The sequence below is a fragment of the Argopecten irradians genome, chromosome 2 (genome assembly GCF_041381155.1).
Source record: "Argopecten irradians isolate NY chromosome 2, Ai_NY, whole genome shotgun sequence".
Lineage (NCBI taxonomy): Eukaryota > Metazoa > Mollusca > Bivalvia > Pectinida > Pectinidae > Argopecten > Argopecten irradians.
In genome coordinates, this window is record NC_091135.1 from 48084401 (window position 1) to 48106817 (window position 22417).

The window sequence follows — 22417 nt, forward strand, 5'->3', positions numbered from 1 at the left end:
GCGATATCAAGAAAGACGTTAGGAAGAAGAAAGTAAGTTAGAAAGAAGAAGCGATAAGATCCTAATACTCTGGTAATGAAAAACCATACTCAATCAAATACAGTTTAGCATTTAAAATAATATTTTACATCAGTTTTGAACCAATGTGACGTCAGTCTATATGACTAATAATTAGTGTTAGCAAAAGCAAACGATTTCCTGAGTCTTAACTCGACACACTATTTTTTCTGTCCTTTAAGTAAGGCGTTAGCATTGCTGCCTGCATAGAATGATATAAGTACAAGGCGAGTAATTGAGATCTTTTCGTTTATCTTCCTTCTAAGGTACTTTCTTCTTCTCAACGTCTTACTTTTATTCTAGAGTTAAGCGTTCGACCCTGTGAGGAAGACCATATGCTCTATGTCCATTTAGAGACATGCCATAGTTTCTAAAGGTGGTAATGGCATTTGCTTCTTTGTATCCCATTTGATACACAGGACGTTTTGCTTTGAGAATCTCGATTGATGTGTTGCAAATTTTTGGTCATTGCCGATGCCAGGGTGATTCCATAAGCCCCTCTGTCTTTGAGTGGCAAGCTAAAAACAAAATAACCTCAAATCAAACTATTCAAATCTTTATTTGAAAAGTTAATAATTTCACAAAATTGGATAAAATCTCATCTCATCTGGTCATGATCTTATCATCACCCTAAAACTAACAAAGAATATATACATTGTATGTATAAGTAAAATATTAATTTGGCACAATCTTTAAAGCTATAAAATTCATCAGCTTCATTAAAGCTATAAAATTCCATTAGCTCCATTAAAGCTATAAAATTCCATCAGCCCCATTAAAGTGTGCCACTTCCTTTCGTGAATTTCCCCATCAGCCCCATTAAAGTGTGCCACTTCCTTTCGTGAATTTCCCGATCCAAATAATTTCATGAAAGTTTATCTCCCAAATTAAAAATTACAAAATAATTTATATATTGAAAATAAATTCTAATATGTTTTTATTGTGAGAGAATTAATCTCTACCCGTCTGTTTTGAAACTGAAATTAATAGCTGCAAAAGAAATTTGGTGTACAGTACCTTCCCAAAGTGAAAATGAAGGGAATATTATAATAAAAAAAATGTTTTCAATAATCTCACAACACAAATTGCAATAAAAAAATCTTTCTTATAAAAGTAACAACTGATAATTGATGATATCTAAACTAAAAACAACAACATTCACTCACTCAGATACACCACTGGGTTATACCAGTTTCAATAACATTGTTATAATTGGACAATGACATGACACAGACATCAGGAAATGATACAACACAACAAAATGACAGAACAGCGGTACAGTAGAGCAGATTTTCTAGAAAAGGGTTTACATGATGTCAGAATCTTACTACAATACAAACAAGTCTCCATCAAACTACCTTGGGTAATGAAAGATTTCTTTATTCAAATGAATAACAAAATGATTCACAATCTTATCCATTTTCTCATCATGAAATGATCCAAAAAAAACCAACATTGCTACAACAAGTTTTACAAAACATTCACAATTGCTTTAAATACTGCATCTAGTGAGCAGTCATTTCAGTGTATGGTTCTTTTTACTGATGTTACAAATCTATATTTGCCTCAATTTGAAGATAAATGGATGACATTTGATGTCAACAATAAAAAAGGGGACCACAAAAATATGTCTGTGGCAATAAATAAACTAGTAAAATCCATGTACAAACGATTGTAATCGTTCTTGATAAAACAAGAGGCCCAAGGGCTTTAATGGTCATCTGACAACGTTGGCAACAGTTGTATAGGAAATTAATTAGATATGGTGTCATGGTGGCCATCTTGGAGATTTCAGATTGCCCAAAAAATAACAGAACTTGGAGTGGGACCATGTCAGGATCATTTCTGGGCAAGTTTCGGCTTAATTGCACTGGTAAAAAGTGAGAAAAAGTTCAAAATGTGTTATAAAGATTGTGCTCATGATGAAGATCTTGGATTTCGAATCGACCTGACATGATCATTTCAGACAAGTTTTGGCTTAATCACACTTGTGGAACTTCAGAAGAAGTTAAAAATGTGACGGAGATGGCGCACAACAATGGACCAACCATGATGGCTATAAGTCATCCTGACCCTTCAGATCAGATGACATAAATAAAGGTATAAAAATAGAATAAACACTTTAAATGTAAATTCACAGATATGTTAATAAAACATTATATCAACGGTATATCAAATAATAAACAAAAGCCATTTCGCTCCCCCACCAACAAACCTGGCACGTCCTTACATGACCCTGACTGGTAATAGGACGTTCAAACTAATAAAACCCAAACCCTTGTCTAAACAGCCACCTGAGTTCTGATACACTGTAAATGTACATATATTTCAGAAGTTATCATATTTTAGTAATTTTGCTTTAGAAATATATACTCAAGTATGATTGTGCTAGTCGTGAGTATGGCTATTATATTATATATGCACAATTTCATCATTGTGCTAACTGCTTCAAAATCAAGTTTGCGCTAAAAAAGTTGATTGCTCCTTTTTACATATAAAGTATTTTAGATATGGCCAGATTATCTACAATCTGTGAAAAAACACCACCCTTATTAGGCGACCATATGTTCTAAACAACAACTTCACAATACCTCCCCTATATGCCATGTATGAGTACTGTATAAAAGTTGGATATATCAATGTGGCCAAAGTAAACCCTTTTGACTCCCCCTCCCCCCCAAACCATTTGTACACTTTTGAATTTGAAACTCATATTGGATGCTATGTACAAGATATGAGTGATTTATATTTAATTATATCTTACAGGGAAGAAGTCATTTAAAGCAATATAGCCCAACTGAACACATTTGACCCCATAAGGATACTACCAGTCATCTTGCTGACGGACAGACGACAGATACCACAATGTGACATTTACTTTTCTTGGTAATTTTTATTGACCAAGATGAGCTTATAATCACTATAAAATGAGTCAGTTAACATCCATACACAACCTCCCAATACGACGGAGGATCTTCCTGCTCAGAACCATGGGGCACTGGTTGAAGTTCCCTCAGAGTGGGCGCAGATGGTCTAGGTAGATGGCAAGGATTTATCAAGGGATCCGTCAGTGGCTGCGTCATTGTTTGTAACAAGTTGGCTTGAGCTACTTCACTTTCCTGTTGTGTTTGACTCGACCTTTGACTAAGCATCATGGTTGACCTTTGACCTTCAGTCTGACTTGAACTGTAATCCACATACTTACTTCTAGATCGGTATATCTTTATCAGTATGCATGCAACTATTGAACAAACAGTCACTATTAAACCTATGAATATCCAAATCAAATCTGTTGCCTCAATAACATAATGGTGGTCTGCACTTAATTCACCTAAAAACAGAAAACAAAAGAAAAATATGTTCATTTAAAGGGACAATTAAGTGAGGCTAATTCTGTTACATAACCACGAGACAAAGTATGGCATAAATGTATTGGTCTACATTCTTTATGAAACATGTAGCAAAAAATATTGACAAATTTCATGTCATTGTTAAGTATCTTAATTGATACCGTTGAAATTATAAATGTGTATAACACACAAAGGCAAATATATCAAATATAAGATGGTATAAAGTGAGGCAAAAGCAAGATGAATGTCTTTTTTTTGATGAAACAATTATACAAATAAAAAACATGAGGATATGGGCGTGTCTTTGGTGCATCAAATACCACCCTAATAGTTGTACTTGCTGGAGATCATAATTCCTAGAATAATGGATCATTTTGATTTATAAAGTATACTCACCATTTCCTTCAGTAGCTTCGTATTCTGGCACTGTATAGATATCGGGTTGTCCTGTATAAAACAATACCAAAGTAAGATCATGTCTCTCTTACAAATGTCAATAGTTTATTTATCTCAGCCTGATTCACATCATCTGTTCACAGCTTCATTTACTAAGTACTAAGCCTAAATATCTCAAATCATCAATACTCATTTAATATAAGCCAATCAGAAATGCAAGACTGCATACATTGAGCTTTACAGTTGTCAATAGTCACAAGACTAGCTTTACAAAGACTTCTTCCACTGCATGTGTCAGTATTTGAACAAATGCAAAACCACAAAGAAACAAAGATTGCTAAATCAGTGTGATTTTGATGGTATAAATCACTAAATACTTGAACCATCAGTGAATGTCGATAACCAGGTAAATACAATATATTCACACTCTGAGGTTGTTAAAGCTTCTAATAAATCTCTAGGATATATACCGTCCGGATTACGAGTTTTCCGGACTGCCGAATTTCGTGTTCTTAGTCAATTAAATTGTCACATACGAGTTACTCCCCTTGACCTTGTAATCGATGATAGGCTTTTATGTAATATACGTGTATTATAATCAATACTTTGTTTGTTATGCTTTATAGGTATTCTTATATCATTACGTTAAGAATAATAAATAAACGTATTTCTTTTTCAAAATACGAAACATAAAGCCATCGTTAATTGTGTACTATGTATGCATATAACTACGTATCCCACTCTTGATCTGTCGTACGGCAAATTGCCTACCAAGGATCAATAACATCTACGTTCTTGGCATAAAAAAAACACTATGATAACAAATAGTTGTGAACATTTTATGAACTCATATAATTGTTATTTTGTATAATGTGTGTTTTTAATAACCATTTCCACAAATCTTTGCTTTCTGACTTACAGACGTGCGTAACAACCACGCGCCCGTTCTCGTCTAACTTCGTGCACAATGTCACACACGTGTAAATGGCATGTGCTGTAGCCTTTTTATCTTATACCACAGACGATGAATTCGAATAGATCACTTACATTTAAAATTCTTTATTAATTTTGTGAGTATTATCTCACTTTATTGTATCCGATACTCATAGCGATATATTCTGCATGCGAAACAAGTAAGGTATCTACAACATACGTACCCGTACTCAAACTCAAACTGCATGTGTTAAAGAGAGTGGCTAAAAATAAATTGCTGTATCTCAATTACAACACTGAAGTTTGATCTCCTATAGAAAACCAATGAACCGTTACATGACTGCATGTACCCGTGTGAAAGGTGTATTTTACACATGACTGTAGCTGGCCTTGGATTTTCTCGGCACGTGGCGACAACAAATTGTCCGGATTATTGCAGGAATTTATTAACGAAAATTACATTCCGTTCCCGAAATGGAGTTCCGGATTCGGAATACGAATTTCCAGACAAGTGAGTATAAATAACGTTACGGAAATCCGTTCCCTGATATTTCCGTCCAGATTGTGAGTTTTCCGGACTATCGGCGTCCGGATTATCGCGGGTCCACTGTATAATTAAGCTTAACTTAAATACTAAGATAAATCTCAACTTTTTTATTTTATATGTAAGTAAGCTTAAAGATGCTCCACCGCTGACAAGTAGTATTTTTTCACTATCACCAACAGGAGCAGATGATTTAGTATTTTTCTTCAGTAACAAAAGTTACTTACTTTACACCATTACCATCATTGAAAAGTTTAAGCTTCTAATTTTACTCCAAACTTAAAGATATGAAAGATATTAATTGCATCCCGAAAAAAATCCGTGTCACTATATCCTTTATGGAATGAAGTACTGATTGCGCATGCACCAAAGTCAAAATAAATTATTTCATATTATTTTTTGTTTTAATTAGACATATATATACACGATTAAACACCAATTATTGTTCAAATGATGAATATCATTTATGCTCTGTCGGCGGTGGAGCATCTTTAACTTAAATACTTAGATAATCTTGAACTTTTTATTTTATATTCAAGAAAGCTTGATTTTAAAAATACTTAAATACATCTCCAAGGGTTATCACACTCCTGCCAACTTCAAGTTTATAATTGGTTTAATTAGTTTAAAGATGCTCCAACGTTGACAAATGACATTTTTTCGCTAAAAAAAAGGAACAGACGAATAAGGATTTTCTTTAGTTTCAAAAGTTACTTACTTTACACCATTACCATCATTGAAAAGTTTGAGCTTCTTATTTCAGTCCAAGACAAAAATATTAAAAATAATTAATTGCATCCTGAAAAAATTCAGTGACACTATGTCCTATATGGAATGAATTATTGATTGTGCATGCACTAAAAGCAAAATAAATGATTTCATGTTATTTTTGTGTTAATTAGACATATTTACAAACTAATTAACAGCAATTATTGTACAATTCAGGAGTATCGTTTATGTTTTGTTGGCGGTGGAGCATCATTAACTTTATAATTGGTTTAATTAGTTAAACATCCCATTAACAGCTAAGGATGTGTCAGGTTAAGATGGCGGAGGAAAGCCGGAGTACCCAGAGAAAAACCACCAATCTGCAGTCAATACCTGGTAACTGCCCCACAGGCTTGTGGTAATATGTCAGAACATTTTAATGACTTACCCACCAAGTTAAGGATGTTTGACTGTAGAAAGAATAAGATTTACCTAATCTCATCTCACATATGTAGAAGTAGGAGTTGTCACAGCTCATCACTTGGTATTTCTTAAATCGAGTGTTTAATACAACACAGTTCTTGTTTTGGTCATTTAAAGAGATGGAAGACATCCTAAAAGATAAAGCATATAATTAGGTTTGATAAGAAGAAAGAAACATTTATTATCACACTTTTTTATACTGCAAGAAATAAGTAATCTAGCTTCAGACAAAAACAAATACCAGTAAACATATTTATCCTTTTATTTTTGGTTTTATTAGTTTAACGTCCTATAGACAGGGCCATTTAAGGATATGCAAAGTTTGTTGGTGGAGAAAGCCAGAGCACCCAGAGAAAAACCACCAAACCACAGTCAGTACCTGGCAACTGCCTTACATGGGATTTATCCTAGCTTCAGACAAACAAACACCAGTAATAATCACAACAATCAATTCTAAAAGTTACTTCAAAACAAAGAGTAAAGTGTATGTCATAAATGTTTTTTGAATGCAACTCATTACTAGGTAACTTCATAATAAAGGTAACATTAAACTTCAGATTTGAATTTTAATTTAAGGTATACCTTCTTAAGTTGATATGTGTACCAGGACAACCTTTCAAAGTTTCCTATAAATAAACCTTACTATAACAGAGTTACTTCCCTTTCGGTACATATCAATTGTGATGTTATTATTAGATGGGCAAAATTCAAGTCATTTTCTCTAAAAAATGTGATGTTGCTCTCGCAAACACATGACATCACAATCAATACCCACCCACAAGGGCAGATATCTCTGTACAGTGCAAATACAGAATAAAGTCAACATTAGATTTAGCAATAAATGGTTATCAAGATATTTCAATGTATTTATTGTTCTTTATACACGGTTAGAAAGTTAAGATCTATTTCCTGTACCTTTCCATAGAGTTGAAACTGTTACCATCCAGCCATTGAAATGTTCCTTCAGTTTCCCTATCAGTAAGGCCTACCCAGAGATAATACACTATTTGATGTTTCTTTGATAAGTCTGATGAAAAAACATAATAAAATCTTCATATTGTTATTATTACACATATATATTACAAATTGGGTTAATTTTGTTACTTTAAAATATGATAACCAAGGCATAGCAATGCATATTCACAAAAGCAATGATACTGTACATATACCAACATGGTAAAATTAACAACTAAAAGCAAAATAGTAAGATAGACATAGTAAAGATCTAGTATTCATATCTCAGATCAAAATATTGAATACACCAGAGGTGCCATATTTGGGTTAATTATCTTAATTCATACTAATTTTGTTGTTGTTAAAGTGGTGGTGACTGTTGTGAAATTTGAAGCAAAATAATTCCTTAAAACCTTCCTTGTTTTTTTTCTGTCCATATCTTCTCAAAACTGTCAGTAAGATTTACCTAAGACACTCCCAATACATTTTATCTAAGACTTTCTCCATACCTTAGTAAATTTACCTAAGACATAGTTGAATGTACTGTTAGATTCAATCCTAGCCAAGTTACTTTGACTGTAGGTACAGAAGCGCTGGGCATCCAGAAACCTTGCTCCGTTTGCCGGGTGTGTCTTTACTTGGTAACAAGAGGTCTTCTCTTCTACATCATAATCTCTGTAGGTATGTAAAAGGTGGTTCACCCAGCCCGGTGGACAGTCAGTCTTGTCTACAATATTAATGTTACCATATAAACATGTATGGAAACCCAGCCCGGTGGACAGTCAGTCTTGTCTACAATATTAATGTTACCATATAAACATGTATGGAAGACTAATAGAATCTTGCATGGGTCTGTGAAGTGGAAAGGGATATCTCTACCTGAGTGAAAGATTTTGGCCGGTCAACCTGAGGCTTGCCAAGGGTTGACGGCCAAAATCTTTCACGAGGGTTGAGATATCCCTGTCCACTTCGGACAAGTCTACTTCGGACTAACCGTACGTTCAGAACAAGCACATGGACACGCAAATTGTTCATTATGTAAAATAGGCAAGGTCTTGTCGATATACATGTATGTCATATATCCTAATAGGCTATAACACATGAAACTGATACATGATCAAAATATCATATTAACGGTATTTACGTACCCCTGTGCAACAGGTAGGCCCAGGTGTCATGTAAACAGTTGTCTCCATGCTAACACAAATTAATCAGCACATATGAAATGCCATATAAGATAGATTTATCTTACATAGCTATCTTATGAGGGCAAACTTTATATCATATAGCGTGATATGAGAGAAATAATATTACTTGTATATCAATTTCACTTAGATACAGCACAGAACAATGTTCTTACCAAAGACCTCAAATTTCATTTCAATTCCAGAATAATCAAGAAAGCTGCTTTGGTCTGATGTAAACACCAAGTAGAGATGTCCATCTTTGCTTATGATCTCCTGGGGATTTGTCAGTCCAGGACAAATATTGACAAGGATTTGCGCCTTTTCTGTTTCACCTAGATATCACACACAAAAAATGATAAACAAGAGGCCCAATAGGCCTTAACTGTCATCTGAATGTTAATACAATATATAGTAGAACTGAAACACACACTATTTTGACCACTGACCTTGAATGAAGTAGAAGGTCATTCATTTGAACAAACTTGCTAGCCCTTCATCATGACATGCTACAGGCTTAATATCAGGTCTCTTCGCCCCTTAGCTATTCACAAGAAGTCAAAGTCCTAATATCAGTATCCTGGGCCGTTCGGTTTATTAGATGAAGTCATTTTAAAGATTTTAGCCTTTTTTACCCCTGTGACCTTGTATGAAGGTCAAGGTTATTCATTTAAACAAACTTGGTAGCCCTTCATCCCAGCATGCTACATTCCCAATATCAGCACCCTGGAGCTTTTGGTTATTGAGAAGAAGTTGTTTGAATACAAAGTTTACGGACGGCACATGATGCACGACGATTTCTTATAAGCTGTAAACTATTTTTTTCTGGATCAGAAATAATGTTTGTGAATGTTTGTAATCATGCAGTGGTTTACTTTCCAGACAAAAGATCCTAAATCGATCTTGACATCACCATTGGTAGATTTATATCAGTTCAATGAAAGATAGATCTCTATTCTGATTTTTTCTTCTTTATTTTTCAATTAAAACATTTACAACTGTGGAACAAAATAATAATCATATTTTAATACATACAGTTTTACAGCATACATGTAGTTATGTCAATTTTCATACCATCTTGTATACTCAGAAAATCCCCATCTTCACAAGTTTTCATTGGAATATTTGGTTCCAATCGGATTTTGGTAAATGTAATTCTTATTCTGTGAACTTCTCCTGCATCTATAGTCCATACACATTTGAGGTTATTGGAGTAGCGATTGTTGGAGTCCCAGGGCAATCGAGTTGTGATCATTCCAAAATCATCTTTATCAATGATTTGGGCTTGATGACTACAGTAATAGTCCTTGCTACTCACTGAAAAGTATAGAAAATAAAACATATAACTGTAATTGTGCAAAACATGGTGGTTTTTCTTCAGGTACTCTGCTCCGACTTTCCTCCACCAATAAACCTGGCACGTCCTTACATGATCATGGCTGTTAATAGGATGTTAAACTAATAAAAAAAATCTTAATGACACTTTTAGCTTCAATCAGCATTTCATACCTTTGCTGGACTGATTCGGCAGTGTATACGTTTATGAGATCAAATTAACTAAGACAACACACATATAAATAACATACCTGTTGTTATTACTATAAAAACCAGCATGAGTGGAGACATAGGTGCTTTGATGTAAACTCCAAACTATCTTTGATCTGAAATATAACCATAGACCAGTCTGTCATCAATTTATCAACATTTTTCATTCAATTGATTTAATTAAATAACCATGAATGCTATCCCATCCAGAATCTTCTAAATCCACATTGGTGTACCAAATATATGTATATTGTACATGTAGACATATCAAAGAAATATCAAAATACAATTCTCTATGTTGTGGTCCAGCTGCTCTGAGTAGTCATGGTCAAGTTAATTAAAAATGCTCCATCGCCAAAAGAGCATAAATGATATTCATTATTTGAACAATAATTGGTGTTTAATGGTGTATATATGTGTCTAATTAACATAAAAATTATATATGAAATAATTTATTTTGCCTTTGGTGCATGCGCAATCAGTGCTTCATTCCATATAGGATACAGTACCACAGAATTTTTTCGGGATGCAATTTATTATTTTTCATATTTTTAACTTGAAGTAATATTAGAAGCTCAAACTTTTCAATGGTGGTAATGGTGTGAAGTAAGTAACTTTTGTAACTGAAGAAAAATACTATATCGTCTGCTGTCCTGTTTTTGATAGTGAAAAAATACTATTTGTCAGCGGTGGAGCATCTTTAACCGTAACAACATTATCAGAAGATATAGGATGGAAGAGGCCAACGAAAGGAAGGAACAGAATACTAGTAGCCAGCTGGAAGAGTACATTCAATGTATGTTAACAGCAGGGATGGTACTCCAACATATGTTAGTGGTATAGCACAACGAGATACTTTTGAAACATTATGTTGTGTCAAATTAACATCCAATAATTATAAGAAACTGACTTACCAGTAGACTCTACTATTATGGGTAAAGGATAGAAGACTGTTAATGGATGAATAGGCAGGTAGAGTTTAACATTGATTTCAGTGGTTTGGTCACCTGACACAACGTTGATCATCCTTTTATTTTTTCAAATCCAAATTGGTAGTATGGGTAATAATATTGAGATATTAGGGCGGAGAATCAGTAAAAGTTTGTCCATATTTTTGTGCTTTTGATAAAAAAATCTTGGATTTAGAGATCAAATTTAAGTCATACTTTTATTACCAAGGAAATATTGTTTAGCAACGATAACATTGGTGTTTGCTGGTGTTAAACTACTCCAACAATGTTATAGGTAAACACAATGAAACATTTTTGAAACATTACATCATGTGAATATTCGACCCCTAGCTGCGATGAAGTAGCTCTGAATGACAGACAGAAGATTTCTGACAAATGGCGGTCCTCCTGCCAGAAACAGATTGCAGGCAGGGTATGATTATTCATTCTACTTGACCCAATGAACCATGAGGTTTGTAGTACAAAAAATTACAATAGGATTAATGATATGTCAAAGAGGTCACAGTATAGTATGCAGTTCACCGTAGTATTAACATCAGAAGCCTTTGGTTTAATACGTATACTGTTTTAGTTGGCCTTCTGCAGTAGAGTTTATTATTTCAATTATTTCAAATACACCGTGACTTTCACTGTTTCATTCTGGGTTTTTTAAAGAATACATGTAGATTCTATGTTCAGAATTTTTGTTAACAAAAGAATACTGAAATAAAGTCCATACTCTATCACTAAGTAAAATTTATCTTATTTACTAGAATCAAGACACCTGTAGCCTACAATACATGTGGTTCCATCAGATATTATTTCATTTGAAACTGTTTCAATCTGTCAATCACTGTCGATGAACATAAACAGATCACAGGCGTCTGCTTCTGGTTTGATAAAAATATGATAACCTACCCCTACTATATTTTATTTTTCCAAAACCAGATGCAGACGCCTGTGAACAGATAAATTCATATTGATTTAGATTATCTATTATCCTAAAGCGACAAGATTCAAGTTGACACTGTTAAGCACATATCCTAGGGAATAAAGAAGCATCGGCACATATAATATTTAACAATATTTATATACATTGTAGCAATGAAATTACACGGTTATGTGCAAACAAGAAACCCTACCTAGAAATCCTCGAATCCTCTCGATTGATGTAAACACGTTTACAAAGCTGCCTCCATAGAAAGAAGAGTTCCAAAATACAAGAGGCCTATAGGGCCTGTATTCTTCCTTATTATATATTTCGATTTTCGTATAGCAAACAAGCAAACTGGTAACGATCTAAGATTCAACTCACATGAACTTTATCGTTAAAACAGAATTTATATCAAATATGCACGTCATAATGTATTTGGTGAATTATGTAATAGATGTCCATCTGTTTGCCTGGTCTAACAGTATAACTTAACTGTTAGGGAGTGGCGTCTTGTCCATTTGTGCAATCTTGAATCCCCATCCCGTAATACTGTTACATAATGATACTTAATGACATATTAGTAATACCGGTATCTATCAAAGAAGTTGTCTAATTTTGCGCTTTGTGAATTGTTGGAGTTTGTTCCAATGGAATTCCACCTACGGAATCCAGTGTTCTGAAACTCTAATACGCTCCATGCAGGCTGACTACGACGATGATGGAATTCTAGACAAGGCTAATTTGGGCCAGATGAGCTAATTATGTTTAACTGTTACATGCTGGTGGTTCCATTGTGAATGAAGAATACATTCAGATCTAGGATCAAAACATTAGATCTTTATATAAAAGTAATATGATATTAATCGTGTTAACTGATTATTTTTTTTTCAAATCATGGATAAAATCTATAGAACGGTCTATGGACACTGCAGTCTCCCAAACGTGGGTTTCGAGATCCTAAAACGACGTGGGTAATATTTACCGTCGATAAGTCCCACCTCCCGGTGATTATGACGTCACAAAAATCACGTCAAATGACGACGTCATAATCACCGGAATCACACAACTCACTGCATACGCAAGAGGCCGTTACTAGAACATTTATCTAATTATAAGCAACCAACTAACCAATGATAACTACGATCAAAGAATAAAATACCCCAAAAAAATCGAAGAAAAATATTTAATTAGTATCTTGAATATTGCAAAGCTTCAAGATTCATCAGGGCACGAAGGGCAGGAAGTGCGAAGCACTTCTAAGGTAACGCATGCATGAAAAATTCAATCCTACACACTGACAGCTTCAGTTTGCGCCCGCCATTGTTTTTACCCACTGTAAAAAATCCGATCAGCGTGAATGTGATGCTTTGAAGTCAGCTCAATATATAATCAAGCGGTTCAAACGCTTTATGATCCGATGAACGTAATCTTCATCCGGCAGAAGCTCAGTGCAATTGCTCTTTATTTGTTAGCGTTCAAGTGATAAACCAACTTCCAATATAATCAGCTGACCCAAAACGGAATATCTGTTACAGAAATAAAAATTTCTTCTTTCTCTTATGTGGATTTCCTTCTCAAATGGGGGTTTTTGGATAAGGATAGAGCGAGAATATTATTTATATGAATTTAAAATAAACAGAAAATTCGGCTCCGTTATTTCCATCAATTGTACTTTTTAACATTGTATAATCAATGGTTACTGAAATATCTGGCTGCGTCCTTTAAGGCCTTGCCTTCAGTCATATTATAACAAACATAAATGTGAAACTAAAATGTAAAAAAAAAAAGTCATTGCACGGTCCATTGTCATCTCACAGGTGGAAGAAAATGGCATTAATTGTGTTATAACAAAGTGAAAATTGGATAGATCTATGTGGATCACCAGGATAAAACAAAATATACATGTAAACCAATATGGAGTCTGATTATAATGCAAGATGGCGTTACGACGACTTATACACAAATAAATCTACTGAGATGACTATAATATCATTCGATTTTCACGGTGTTATTAAGGGGCGTACCACAGTTACATGTGTCACCCCCGGTTTCCAAAAAGAACAGTTTCCCTTCACATCCTGCGTTTATATTTAACACCGGAGTTTGATCGGCGGTAAATCCGGCCTTGTTACAGCCTGTCCACTGCTCTCCGTCACAGTACTGGAAATCACAAAAACACGCTTTCCGACTCTGGTGATAACTTTTCCCGTCTCGCCGAAAGTCCTCAACGAATGCCGCACAATTGCAAAGCAGCTTTCCTCCCGTTATAGTCTTGAGCGTGGCAATGTGGAACTTCTCGTTTTTTCTCTGATCGAAGTAATATCCGGAGTACTCCGTCCATTTCCCGTCCGTCTTAGCATCCACCCAGAAACGTGTTTCTTCATCAATGGCCCAGTCGTATGGCAAAAGGCACCGTAGGCCTGTACCCTCGCCTCCAAACCTCTGGATGTCTACACCTTCACCTTCGTAAGTAGCCTTTGCTTGTCTGTCAGTTTCCGGATCATCGTCAGTCTTATTGTCCCAGACGGAAAATATAACGACTTTTTTCCCATCGTATAATTCTTGTATCCCGATATATCCACATCGGAAATTGATAGCACAGAAATAAGTTCCGGTCTGACAACGACGGACGATGATGGTATTTCGAACTGAAGTAGCGGTATCGGGCACTGTGTACCAGAGATGGACTGATCGAGCTGCACGTGGTTCTTTCTTGTCCGAGTTCGACATTTTACATCCTGAAAATAAAATGAACACATGTATACGTTAAGGATGTACTCCTCTGAGAAGTCAAAATTTTCTTGTATTAAACTTTTTTTCTTATATAGATTTTTGGAAAGAGGAGTTTATACCATGGAAGAAATTGGAAGAAAAAACATATGTCCGTGTGCTCGTTTTTGAGCTACTGTCACTCAAAGATACCTAGTTGACAAAATATTGGATTTTATGGGAATTTTGCCGTTTTGACCATATACACAAGATATTAAAGCCATAATTTCCTAATGAGGTGTTTGATATGTATTTATGTTTGTAGAATTTATTTTCCAGTAGTCTTCTTTTAAATTATACCAGTTTTGATCAAAAAGACTAATATTTTTTTCTCAGAATAACAAGATATGCTACCCCTACCCCTTAATTTTGAGCTACGAAATGCACCATTTTCAGCCATTTTTGCCAAATCTAACCCTTTATAGAAAAAGTTCTGGTATCAAACTTTTGTTAATATTTTGCATATCAATAGAAAAAGGGTTGTTCTTTCAGAATCAGGAAGAAAAATGGGGGGTCTGTGTGCTTACTTTTTTGCCCCACTTGAATATTTGTTATTTTTCAGTATTTTAGAGTAAAAATTAAAAGTGCTCAAATTACCATTAAATGTAAAAATAAAGTGAGAAAAAAAAATCATTTCATACATTAATGCTCAATATTTTCATTACCACGAACCTAGTAAAGATTTACAGCAAAAATTAGCTCAATACAGCTAAAATTGCTGGTGCAGTGATGATGTAAGTAAAAACAATTTCAGTAAAAAATGCTAAAACTTTGGCTCTACTCAAAGCGAAAAAAGACACAATTTCAAAATGGCCCCCAAATGGGCCATTTCTTAAAATCCCCGTATAAAAAAATCTGCTAAAGTTAGAACTGTAATTTTTTGACAAAATTTGCAACTGGCAACTTGCCACAGATATTGATAAATTGCATTTGAAAATCTCGTAACTTCTTTGATCTTTGTCGAAACGAGACTTCAACGGGACTGAAACCTCAGAAGAATACATCCTTAAGTTGATGTACATAGTGTCACGAAAGACGTTAAGAAGAAAAAGTCAGTCAGGAAGAAGGGAATATAAAAGATCTCGGATTTGTCTTCTTTAACACTATGCAGTAGGTACAAGTGTCTACCGTCCTTTTTGTGTTCCGTATCTTTGACGGTATGCTTCAGTGATATAGTACTATAATAAGGCAAGTGTTCCACTATTGCAAGGAAACAAAACACGAGGAAATAAGGATACTAATGGTGTGCATTCAAAAATGCAGAAATATCATTTCTACCCTAGTATTCAATTAATCAGGACTTAAACTATGAAAACATTAATTGTCACACTTTGACCTGTGGATTTACCATGAACCAAATACCATTTCTACTCTAGTATTTAATTAATCAGGACTTAAACTATGGAAAACATTAATTGTCACCCTTTGACCTGTGGATTTACCATGGACCCATACAGAAATGGGATGTCCTGAACAGCATACACTAAGCAGCTGACATCCAAACGTAAGACAATGATTCGAATACATTTAGGAGCTTCATATCATAAATAAAGGAATACACACAAAAAGCAACCAACTGTTTAACTTAATTTCATTTTAAACGTTCCTGTCTGTTTTCTATAAAAAAAACAACAAATAATAATAATAATAAGCAAAAAAACATTACACATAAACACGATTTAAGTAAATGCATTTCATCCAGACGCCTTGCATGTACCTAATTTATCGGGTTATTTTTTTTCGTATACACCGAACATGTAGTGTAGTTATAATAAGCGACATACGGAAGCAAACCGAATCTATTTTTAATCTCTTTATATCAGATCGGTTCTAATGTGGTTTCTTTTCTAAAAAGAAGACCCATTCATTACGTATCGTTCCTATTATCTGATCTATTAATTCTTACCTTTCTTCCGTATTGTGAACTGTGGCTGCTAACGTGTGGTTGAGTGTTGACAGAGGAAAATACCCCTGGTTTTAAGACCACAACTTGTTAGTCCCGCTTATTGTCTTACCAGGGGTTGAACCAGCCTTATTAATTTGAGGGATGGGAATGTTTGATTTAACTTTAAAATAACTACCTTTTATCTAATCTCACCTTTATTCGTCAGAATTAGATTTATAGCAGGTTTTAATTGTATATAAAAACGGAACCCAGGAGTGATACCTGAAATACCCTATACGAAAACTGTTACAGATTGATTTATGATATCTTTAAAAATATTCTTCTATGGGATATTAAAAAAAGTTATTTGATGTACCGTGGTTTTAGTTTTGTTTGTGTCGTTGTTTGTTTTTCTCTTGGTTCTCCATCACTTCTTGTAACGTCCTTGAACCGATTGTCCCTTACTGTTAATAGAACGTTATCATTTTGTAATCTGAACATAGCATAATGCTGATAGTATAATGCTGATACATATGGCATAATTCTGATACATATGACATAATGCTGATATGACATAATGCTGAAACATATGGCATAATGCTGATACATATGGTATAATGCTGATACACATGGCAAAATGCTGATACATATGACATAATGCTGATACATATGGCAAAATGCTGATACATATGACATAATGCTGATACACATGGCAAAATACTGATACATATGACATAATGCTGATACATATGACATAATGCTGATACATATGGCATAATGCTGATACATATGGCATAATGCTGATACATATGACATAATGCTGATACATATGGCATAATGCTGATACATATGACATAATGCTGATACATATGACATAATGCTGATACATATGGCATAATGCTGATACACATGACATAATGCTGATACATATGGCATAATGCTGATACACATGGCAAAATGCTGATACATATGACATAATGCTGATACATATGACATAATGCTGATACATATGACATAATGCTGATACATATGACATAATGCTGATACATATGGCATAATGCTGATACATATGACATAATGCTGATACATATGGCATAATGCTGATACATATGACATAATGCTGATACATATGACATAATGCTGATACATATGGCATAATGCTGATACACATGACATAATGCTGATACATATGGCATAATGCTGATACATATGGCATAATGCTGATACATATGACATAATGCTGATACATATGACATAATGCTGATACATATGACATAATGCTGATACATATGGTATAATGCTGATACATATGACATAATGTTGATACAAACTACCATTGCGTTGTCTAGGTGTTTTATTTCATTTAACTCCACAACTTAGCTACACAAGATGTCTGATAATAAATCACGATCCATCAAAGGTGACAAAGTGTCATAGGATAACCCACTACATGTGATAATTCAGCTGATACGGTACCGTGATTATGTTTTTTAAGAGGGTGACCCACTGAACTTTTTGCTATATGGTGTCAAACTGTAACAAGGTACTAGGTCCTCAGAGTGAATGAAAGTCTATATCTGAGCTATCGGTCTAGGTGGGACTGGTGTCATTGGGAACCGTCGATTCGGTGATGATAAGTATTTACTTACCATCACCGAATCGACGGTTCCCAGTATGTGCGACCCCTGCTCCTTCCCATGGAAACAGCCTGGCATCGATGTGATGAAGGAATAATGACCACGGCGTTCATTGGAAACCCGATAATAAAGAAATAATTTAATATTCTATTAAACTATGTTTCTGTACCTAGTGCATATAATTTGCACGAATGGTGGGATTAAACCTTTCACATACACTATACATAATCGATATCGTAGTGGTCAATCTATATGCGCATCCCGAGTCCGAGGACCCTGCAAAAATGACTTGGGTTAGTTGAACTAATTTGACCCATTATTTTTAGCAAGTGAAAATGACCTATGAAATCGTCTTATCTTGTCCAAAAGAGGAGATCTATTATTTCCTTTCACACACACACCCGAAAGCTTACGAAAACCATTAGTTCTGCTCAAAGAGTATTACAGCGCGATAAGACACATGAACATTGAATATATGTCGTTTATCATATCAACAAACAAATGTTAGTCCTGGAGAGATATTTCCCACGGCAAAACTATACATATCACTGACAGATCAAAATTAAATAAAATGAACACACTTTAAAACTTAAACACGCATACGTGTTAGTATCACAGTAATGAAATGATATTCCAACAATAATTCAAATTAAAAATCAACTAACAAAAAAAAAAAAAAAAAAAAAAAAAAACATGCCATATAATGATGATAGATCATATCAGTAATGCCATCGGTTCCAAACTATCAGAAGAAATCAGAAATACTGGAAGATTTGTTGTATATGCATATGCTATCATGGGGATTATAAAATATCGGTTGAAGTTTGTAACAAGATCAAAGTGCCAAGGCCACTCATAGATGCTGTGAATGAAGAACTCAAACAATGGAATAAAGAAATTGGTTTTGCATTTAAATATTGATTTTAGTATACTAAGTGTACAGTGATAAATTAGGGAGTTAAACAAAATACATTTACGGTATATAGTATTTATTTTATGATATCTAAAGTTGATTCAAGAACAATAAGTTGAATAACTCATTTTCCTGAAGTAAATTTTATATGATTTTTTTAATTATTTCTGAAATAAAGATTTCAACACCAATAAAACCGGTCAGAATCTGAGTATCATTTTTTTATGATTCTTTATCAATTACTAAAATTATCAATTTCATCAATATCTCTTCAAACATTTAAGAATATTTTCAGAAAAAAATATAACATTAGAAATACATGTATTACCATTTCCGGGTATGTTTTAGTTCCCTTTCTAAAAAATTAACATGGGTTGCTTTGACGACTTTTGACTAATAAATCACGGCCAGATACTTTTGCCAAATAAAAGGTACATTATTTCGTTACGTATAACACTCAGATTTATTTTAAATTCACAAGAATGCTAGTCGGTAACATCAAAAAAACTTCATGTAATGCATCGGACTTAAGCAAGTCTTCGAAAGATGCAGTAACTGGTTGGCTACCGTACATTACACGACAATATAAGTTCATTTGTCACTTTTAGTTGCTCGTACATATATAAATCTATATTATCATTATATTTTGTAAGTTTATGTTGATAAAGTTTGTACTTTTTCCGTTCAATATAACGCAGTTGTCGATAAACAAAAGGCACAACTCCCAGTGATTAACTTTTACTGCGCAATGATATCACCAGATATAGTTCGTCAATGCAACCAAATAATAAAAAAAAAACTCTATGTAAACGTTATAAGAACTTTCTTTTGCAATTATCTTCCTAACATTTCATTACATTAATCTAGCAGTAGCATGAATTACGTAAAATTGAAATAGACATACACAATCCAAAATCGACCGAAAGTCTGCCGCGGAGGAAGACATCGAAGAAGGCGTTGTTCGTGATTTTTGGGACCATACATGACGCGTTGGGATACATAAATCATAGAGTCCCAACTGAACACTTAATTCATACCGTCTATAGTGCATATGTAGGTACAAATTTAATGTTTGTGGTTTTGATTTATTCATACTATCAAGTAATATGTAAAATGAACAAAACAACATTTAATTTTCATCGCGGAGTGGTTTTATTGTTTATATGTGCACAGGCTTGCCGAGCGTACCTAAGAATGCTGTTTCACATCATCAAAAACATAGAGGGATATTTACGTCCACCACTGAATGCTGTACATCACTCAATTGAAAGAATGATCCTTTCTCTCATATTTTCTATTATATGCCAAAAATAACATTTAAATAAAACATTATTTTGTAATATCAAAACTGAAAATACATGAAAGAGAACCCATGAAGTTTTTTAAAAAATGAACAGTAACAAATTTCAGACTTGAAAAAAAATGCTTTCAGAAACTAAAAACCAAGATGTTCTCTGTCGGCTATCTGGTTTTCCGATCAGCTTCAAAATGAAATAGACATAACTAGGGTGCAATGAGAAAATAAAATTTTGAGACAAATTCCTTCAGTACTTTTTGAGAAATAGCAGTAACAATCTTCACCTATCAAAATCCAAAATGGCTGCCTGTTGGTCATCTCGTAATCTGATCGGCCCTCAAATGCAATATACACACCAAGGGTCCAAGAGGAATCAATGCATCAAATGTGACCACGATCCCTTTTGTACATTCTGGAAAATACGGAATGTAAGACGAAGGACAATTTTATTAGAATTTATTAAAATGCAAATAAGTGACAAACGAATTGGACACATGTTATACATGTTATAACAGCTGATGTAAACACCATTTCCATAATACTCATGCATGAGATTTAGTCAAACGTAATATCATTCATTCATGAACACGAATATATATGCATTTGTTAGTGGGTGTAAATGAGAGAGGGGGACTTCAATTAATACTATCAATACTGGTATAATACACAATTCTGTAGATTTACATTCTTATCTCAATTATATACATCTGTATCTTTGGACTATAAGCTGTTTCTACAAAATGTTCGTCTTACTACAGTTTCCATCTATCTTTAACATACTAGTCCTTTCATGTGTCCCAAGACTTTCCACTTAATACCATCTGATAATGGCGAGCTAAAATTTATGTGCAAAATGGCATTCGATACAATTAGAGCACATGTATATATCACAGGGTATCTTTAAATGAACATTTACATACAAGTAATGGATAATGATCAGTACAACCATGTTAATTAATGAACCAGAAAACGTGTAAAAACAAGGCATGTTTATGTTACCAACAAGAGGCCCAGAGGGCCTGTATCGCTCACCTGGTTTTTTGTTAGTAATTATCACAAGACTCGACAATTAGAAAAATAAGCAAAATTGACTCCCAAAGTTTAATTTTGAATCACAACCAATACATAGGTTCAGAGACAAAGTAATTTATATGAAAGTAGTAGCCTAATTGACCTTTTTGACCTCGCATCTATTGCCGTCTAAGGCCCCGGGGGTCAGCCCTATCATTTGTACAATTTCAAATCCCAAACCTATAATGATGCTACCATTGCATTATAAGTGCTCTTCCGTTCTTAGTTGCAGAGAAGAAGTCGTTTATATGGAAATAGCTAAATTAACCCCCTTTGACCCCACCCTTCAGACCCCCGCATTATGAGCGTAATCCCATGTTAAGTTGCAGAGAAAAAGTCATTTATATGGAAATTGACCACTTTTGACCCCGCCCCTCAGGCCCGGGGGTCAGCCCTATCATTTGCACAATTTGGAATCCCCATCCTATAAGGATGCTACCATTGCATTATGGGTGCTATACCATGCTTAGTTGCAGAGAAGAAGCCGTTTTATGGAAAATTGCCAAATTGACCCCTTTTGACCCCGCCCCTCAGGCTCCCGGGGGGTCAGCCCTATCATTTTCACAATTTTGAATCCCCACACTATAAGGATGCTACCATTGTATTATGGGTGCTATACCATGCTTAGTTTCAGAGAAGAAGTCGTTTATATGGAAATAGCCAAATTGGCCCCTTTTGACCCCGCCCCTCAGGCCCCCGGGGGGTCAGCCCCATCATTTGCACAATTTGGAATCCCCACCCTATAAGGATGCTACCATTGCATTATGGGTGCTATACCACGCTTAGTTGCAGAGAAGAAGTCATTTA

General features: G+C 34.5%; 2 protein-coding genes across 2 annotated transcripts; both read right to left on the reverse strand.

Moving 5' to 3' along the window:
* Nucleotides 1-600: 600 nt before the first annotated feature.
* LOC138315750 (uncharacterized) lies at nt 601-12512 on the reverse strand. The gene is made up of 9 exons (XM_069256998.1): nt 12247-12512; nt 10196-10270; nt 9684-9926; nt 8786-8944; nt 7949-8152; nt 7387-7498; nt 6481-6602; nt 3804-3854; nt 601-3388 (listed from the first exon to the last, which is right to left on the reverse strand). The coding sequence occupies exons 2-9, from the start codon at nt 10233-10235 to the stop codon at nt 2994-2996; spliced, it is 1326 nt and encodes a 441-aa protein (XP_069113099.1). The 5' UTR covers nt 10236-10270; nt 12247-12512; the 3' UTR covers nt 601-2993.
* A 385-nt stretch (nt 12513-12897) lies between these two features.
* LOC138315751 (uncharacterized) lies at nt 12898-16794 on the reverse strand. The gene is made up of 2 exons (XM_069256999.1): nt 16714-16794; nt 12898-14776 (listed from the first exon to the last, which is right to left on the reverse strand). Exon 2 carries the CDS (start codon nt 14766-14768, stop codon nt 14028-14030), a length of 741 nt encoding a protein of 246 aa, XP_069113100.1. The 5' UTR covers nt 14769-14776; nt 16714-16794; the 3' UTR covers nt 12898-14027.
* Between the last annotated feature and the right edge of the window lie 5623 nt (nt 16795-22417).